General features: G+C 40.6%; 1 protein-coding gene across 1 annotated transcript; it reads right to left on the minus strand.

Annotated features, from left to right (window-relative positions):
- Positions 1–588: 588 nt before the first annotated feature.
- ing2 (inhibitor of growth family, member 2) lies at positions 589–2,743 on the minus strand. The gene is made up of 2 exons (XM_016232390.1): positions 2,384–2,743; positions 589–1,643 (listed from the first exon to the last, which is right to left on the minus strand). The coding sequence occupies exons 1-2, from the start codon at positions 2,520–2,522 to the stop codon at positions 946–948; spliced, it is 837 nt and encodes a 278-aa protein (XP_016087876.1). The 5' UTR covers positions 2,523–2,743; the 3' UTR covers positions 589–945.
- Between the last annotated feature and the right edge of the window lie 4,369 nt (positions 2,744–7,112).

A 7,112-nucleotide genomic window follows, 5' to 3' on the forward strand; every position in this document is an offset into this window, starting at 1 on the left:
CTTAGTCTAGTTGGGAAAGGGGTTTTAAACATTAAAATACAGTGCATTTCCTAAAGACAACATGGTTGTCATTGTCAACCTTTTCGGCCCCAAGGTCCCCCTTAAGGACATCTAAAATCTGAGGAGGAGAATGTGGTTCCTCTTATGGTTCTACATAACATAATTTGATAAAGGTGCTGTGCGGCAGCCTTAAAGATAGGTGCTATATAGCACTTAAAGTGGTTCCGCTATGATTATGAGCCATTGAACCACTTTCAGTGCCATTTAACAGCATTTTTTAGAGCGTAGCGTTTCTTTCTTTTCATATTCTTTTCTTTTTTATATTATCCACATGACACAACAACAAGCAGATTAAAGACATAACAAGCACTGATTTATTTAAATAGACGAAACTTAAAAAAAATGAATTTTTAACAAAAAAAAAAAAAAAAACATCACTCCAAAACAGTAACAAAGAATTTGTTCTCTCACTGGAAGACATTGCAGAGGTGTGTTTTCATATATATTTTCCAAAATGTGGAACGAAAGAACAATAAATGCAAATAAAAGGTGCTGACAATGGTCATCAAGCCCTGTGCATTTTGATCACTTTCCTCTTTCTTTTTTTTTTTTTTTAAATAACATGCACTACCCTGGACCGGGTGACCTTCAACATATATAAACTCTCAAGGCTAACCGAAATCAACAAGTAAGAGGAAAAAAGCTTAGAAAAGAACTCTTCATTGTCTTATGGACATTAGTGGCAGTATCTTAAACATCCGTTTCCAGGGTTAATTACGTCTGTTGGTCGTTTTCCATCCTAATGCAAAAGCAACAGCACCTGTTTGGAAACTTTTCAGCTAAGTGCATGAGGAGAACCTTTTAACATAAGTTAAACACAAAAATCGCCAATCCCCACACAGGCATATTTTCACTTAAACAATCTAGCACATCTTCTGTAAGGCACTACCTGGACCGTCTATCCTTCTTGGCCCTATCTGCACTTTTTTCCATAGTCTTTTCACTGTCACCCCTGCACTTGGGGCAATACCATTTCCCCTTGGGCTTGTAGGTCAGTCCAACACAGGAAAAATGGAACCACTCAATAGGACACTGCTCATTGTCGCAGCCAATCATCTCCCCATAGGACACCTGTTCGCAGAGGCAGTAGGTGGGCTCGTTGGGGTCGATGGTGAACTCCACCGGCGAGGCTTCACGCTCTTGCTTGGCCTTGGAGCGCTTCTTCTTCTTGGCCGACTTGGACTTTTTCTCACGGGGCTGCTGCGGAGGCTCTTCTCCCAGGTCTTCGAGGGCTCCGTTGGCACAAGTGTCACGGCTCTCGCTGTTGCGTTGACGTCTGGGTCGTCGCGCAGAAGAGCGCTCGGGCATAACGTTTGCGGAGGTGCTGGCAGGGTCGTGCCTCACCTTCTCCGCCGGTCGCTCTGCTTCCACCGGCTCCAAGAAACAAGGCGTGTGGGCCTCGATCTGACGCGAGCGGTTTTCCACCACCTCCATCATCTGTGTGACCACATGGATCTTCTCATCTCCCAGCTCCTGACTGCTGATGAGCGCCCGCTGCAACTGAATCTGCAGTCGCTTGCGCTGCCCACTGTCAGTCTCCTTTTTGTACTTTTCATAGATCTCATCCACCTCCTTGAGGACCTCTGAGTGGCACAGAAAGCAGAGAAAGTGAGGTGGTGACAAACACCTTCAATCAGAATATTAGAAAATTAAGCAAGGCAGCTTGTGCACGCCCAATGCATTTTACAAAGCCACTCTTTAACATATCATACAGTCGACTGTTTGCAATGCATGCCTGGGTTGCTCTAGTGCTACCCCTGCCGCTGTGTAACAAAAACATACCTGCCCAAGCATACATGCTGCTCCTCCACGGTGGGTATGATAAAAATATGAGGAACTAAGACGCGAATGAATAATTTCCGTTGCATATAAATCATTTTGCACGGTATCCTTCATTTTCGAGCGGTTAAGTCAAACTCGAAGGCGTCGACATCGAGCTGGGGATGTTTAGGCTACATGCGAACAAAACACACGCCGACTGAAAGCACCATTACGTCGATACTATGGCAACTAAAGCGATGCGTTAAAAGAGCACAGCCAAACAACAGTACAGAGAGTATGCACTAGTCAAAATGGCTGATCACTGGTTGTAGGATAGTGTTGCTGGAACAAACACAGCCGAATACGCTAGAGACCAAATACAACTAAAACACAACGGGCGTTGACAGCTTTAGAAGCACTGATAAATGTTTAATAAAAATGTGTTTTGTGTTATTGTGAGGAAACGAAACGAAGCCGGTCTACAGGGTGAAGTGCACTCGATGTAAACGAACGTAAATATGCAACGCATCGAGCTGGCACCTTTCACAAATGTTTCGCTTACCTTGATACTTGGTGTCGATCTCTCGTAACAATGAAACATTCCTCTGTATATCCAAAGGCAGCGACTCGACACATTCCAAATAATCCTCCACATAGTTGACAAGCTGCGATTTTTCCACGTTTGGATAATGCCCTAACATGATGATAGTAATGCATCAAGCAGCTATGCGCCTTTTCGAGAAGAACTGCGGCTTAAAAAGAGGCGCTTTTCACTCATAGGTTCCTTTAAAATATGATGTTAGTTGGCAACCTTGTGGAGAGCCACTCTTTCCGGACAAAATCAGTCCAGTCTTCTCTGGCTACGAGAACTCCTTCAAACAAAACTATCAGATGTGCGCATGCGTAGGATCAACCCATAAAATGCCGCGTTTTGCATTTTCAGACGGCTTAGCAAATGGGGGGTGGTGTTGCTGAGATGTGGGCGGATCGCGGGATCAGCTGGGCGCGTCCGGAGTTCATAAGGAACCGGAGCTCGAGTTCGAACCGTAAGACCACCGTGTTAGACCGCGTTAGCAAAATATCGTTGATTAATGAGATGATGTAAAGGAAAAGATCAGTGTAATAGAGGGTTATGAATTAATATTGGCTACTAGAGGCGAAATTGCCCCTAAACTCAAAGTTCGATGAAGATTTAAGATTTTAAGAACACTTTATTTGAGTTCTCAAAAGCTGACATAGAGCAACAGTATAGAAACACAATATATAAACCCAGACAGACACATAACTATGAATGTAAATATAATGTGCGCGCTTACAAGTGTCAATTAAACAATACAGCAGTATAATAAAAATATAAATGTAATGTAAATATAATAAAAACAAAAGGGCTAAACAATTTAACGACTAAATATCTCTGTAATGAATTCCTGTTTTTAGATTTTGTATTTTTGTTTTATATTTCATAACATTTTATGCTAGGCCTAAATGTAACCTATAATTGTTAATGTAATATTGCAGGTAACAGCCTACTTATAAATTATTCTAATTAATTAACGGGTTTTGTCAGAATAAAATCCCTTGAAAATCAGCCCTAGGGGACACAGTAATTTTTGGAGTTATAACTTCTGACACAGATTCACATAACTGACACCTTCTACATATATTCATATAAAATCAATTCATCCAGTTTCCCACATTTCCAGTAGGCCTATTAGAGAGTTAAGACATAAAACATTGCGCAAGCTGAGAATGAGCCCCGTTCTGTAGAAGCACGCTTGTACTTCACTTGAATATCTGTTTCATTGACAAACCTGGATTGCACGCGTTATGCTCCATCACTCAGGACGTCTCAGCATTGACACGCCACGCAACCCACCGCTCTGCGCTGCATGCAGGACATCTCTGCCCAGAGTCCGGGGACTTTCCCCTAAGCAATGTTGGCGAAACGAGGTTCCCCGTGCGTGGCTTAGGTTACAAGTTTTCAGGCATGCGCATTTAAAAAAGTCGGGCACAGGAAATATATACAGCTGAAAGCAGCGGTCTGTTAGCAAGACGGTAATATTGAGATATTATTGCTTTATATTTTTCTCAATGGATTCTTTTACAGAAGAGTGTGATGTACCACCATAAAGACATACAGTATATTGCGAAGGACGTATATTGCGGTATATTGAAACACTTGGTCCTGAAGTGAAAACTGAACGAGTCATGTAAATGAACCACATACGTCACGATGACACGCCAAGCGAGCTAACAGAAATACAAGTAAAATGAACGACAAAAAGTCGACGACAATATCTTAAATAGCCTACCTCATTACTCGTTTGTCCTTATCATAAGAAACAATGAATCCGTTTTTAAAAAAAGTAGGATGAGGATTTTTGTTGTTAATTGTAAGTTAGTTAAAAGTAGGCTACTTTTTGTTTTTGTATCAACAGTATAGAAACACAATATATAAACCCAGACAGACACATAACTATGAATGTAAATATAATGTGCGCGCTTACAAGTGTCAATTAAACAATACAGCAGTATAATAAAAATATAAATGTAATGTAAATATAATAAAAACAAAAGGGCTAAACAATTTAACGACTAAATATCTCTGTAATGAATTCCTCTTTTTAGATTTTGTATTTTTGTTTTATATTTCATAACATTTTATGCTAGGCCTAAATGTAACCTATAATTGTTAATGTAATATTGCAGGTAACAGCCTACTTATAAATTATTCTAATTAATTAACGGGTTTTGTCAGAATAAAATCCCTTGAAAATCAGCCCTAGGGGACACAGTAATTTTTGGAGTTATAACTTCTGACACAGATTCACATAACTGACACCTTCTACATATATTCATATAAAATCAATTCATCCAGTTTCCCACATTTCCAGTAGGCCTATTAGAGAGTTAAGACATAAAACATTGCGCAAGCTGAGAATGAGCCCCGTTCTGTAGAAGCACGCTTGTACTTCACTTGAATATCTGTTTCATTGACAAACCTGGATTGCACGCGTTATGCTCCATCACTCAGGACGTCTCAGCATTGACACGCCACGCAACCCACCGCTCTGCGCTGCATGCAGGACATCTCTGCCCAGAGTCCGGGGACTTTCCCCTAAGCAATGTTGGCGAAACGAGGTTCCCCGTGCGTGGCTTAGGTTACAAGTTTTCAGGCATGCGCATTTAAAAAAGTCGGGCACAGGAAATATATACAGCTGAAAGCAGCGGTCTGTTAGCAAGACGGTAATATTGAGATATTATTGCTTTATATTTTTCTCAATGGATTCTTTTACAGAAGAGTGTGATGTACCACCATAAAGACATACAGTATATTGCGAAGGACGTATATTGCGGTATATTGAAACACTTGGTCCTGAAGTGAAAACTGAACGAGTCATGTAAATGAACCACATACGTCACGATGACACGCCAAGCGAGCTAACAGAAATACAAGTAAAATGAACGACAAAAAGTCGACGACAATATCTTAAATAGCCTACCTCATTACTCGTTTGTCCTTATCATAAGAAACAATGAATCCGTTTTTAAAAAAAGTAGGATGAGGATTTTTGTTGTTAATTGTAAGTTAGTTAAAAGTAGGCTACTTTTTGTTTTTGTATCTTTTCACTGCTAAAACATATATGGAGGACAAACAAGATGGGAAAACTATATTATTATTTATCTTCGTATGTTAACAGACTGTATTTCATAAAACACGATTTCTGTGCCACATTGTGGGTAGGCATGAAATTTGATCTGTAGAACTTACAAGCACTATAATTTACTAAATATGAAATGTTTACGCCCCTGAGTTATGTACGGTGGCCGTGAAGTGCAAAGCAGATCACAATTCTGAAAACAAAATAACAAATTACAAACGCAAATGCAAGTCTAAAAAAACAAAATAACAATTCAGAAAACACAACAACAATCAACAATTCAGAAAATATTATAACAAGTCAGAAAACACAACAACAAATCAGAAAACAAATTAACAAGTCAGAAAACACAACACAAATCAGACAAACCGGAAGAGGTAGGTATAGTTTGAGACAGTGCCATTGGTTTGGGATTACTCACCGCTGACTGGACGAGATATCTGTCAATTAACGTATACGGGGTGTCTATTTACATTTAGTTAAAAGTGGTTGTACATTATCAGTTCCAGTGGCATAGATGGATAAGCGCTTGACCTTGGCTTTTTGATGCGATCGACACAGGTTGGATCCCACCTTTTGCCGAGCTTTTTTTCCTCCCTTTTCAAATCTCGTATTAGCAATGGAAGACTCTCAATAATTGGCCGGTCTGTTGTGATTCATGCGGGAGAGGATGATTTAGGCAGAGGTGGGAATGTGGAAAGCTTGCTGAATGGCAATGCTGGAAGACGATTGGCATGCTGTGTTATTGGACTGGCAAACCCCCAAAATTAGCACATACAAATAACATATACATTTTTTTGGAGTATTTATCAGCTGAATAACTGATACGCTTTGAAAATGGAATTGTAGAGTAACATTGCTCAAAATGCCTGGTTCTTTTTATCTACAACACTAAATAAACATTAAAGTGAATAAACTGGCTTTTCAAAGGTGTCTTCATTCTAATGTCTGGAAGCTATGCCTGTTTACATTATAGTCGTGAGTAGGCGCTAATAAGGTGCCATATTTAACTTACATTCATAATAATTTTGGTTAATGTCATTCCTCTTTAAACCAGATTTCCAGTGTTCAAGGCCTCCTCCAAGCTGCAGCCTGCACTGAGTCAGACTGGAATGGTGACATCCTAAAAGCTCCAGTGCAACAATGTGCCTCTTTTCTTCCTCTTCATGTGGATGGGGTGAAAGGAGGAAGAAAATATGACAAATGTGAAAAGAAAAAGTCGATTTGGAAGGTACTTTTCGGTTGTAGGAGAGTAAAAAAGTCCACCATACTCAAGCCTGCATTGTGGCTGACCAGAATCTCGATGCCCCCCAAGCTCCAGCCCACACCGTCAACGACCAGTGTGATGAAGCCCTCCAAGCTCCAGTCCGCACTGACTCCGACTGCAGTATTGATGCCCTCCGAGATCCAGTCTGCACTGAGTCTGACTGGAGTTTTGAAGCCATCCAAGCTTCAGTCCGTGCCGAGTCTGATTGGAGTATTGATGTCCAACAAGCTCCAGTCTAGGGCTGTGCAATTAATCGAAAAACAGTTTCGATTTCGGCCTCCAACGATTATGAAAATACAATAATTTAGATAAAATCGAGATATTGCGTCCCATTCCGCCCCCTTTCCAGCGCTGCGCTTTCG

Source organism: Sinocyclocheilus grahami, unplaced genomic scaffold (assembly GCF_001515645.1).
Source record: "Sinocyclocheilus grahami isolate Dianchi unplaced genomic scaffold, SAMN03320097.WGS_v1.1 scaffold17.1, whole genome shotgun sequence".
Taxonomy (NCBI): Eukaryota; Metazoa; Chordata; class Actinopteri; order Cypriniformes; family Cyprinidae; genus Sinocyclocheilus; species Sinocyclocheilus grahami.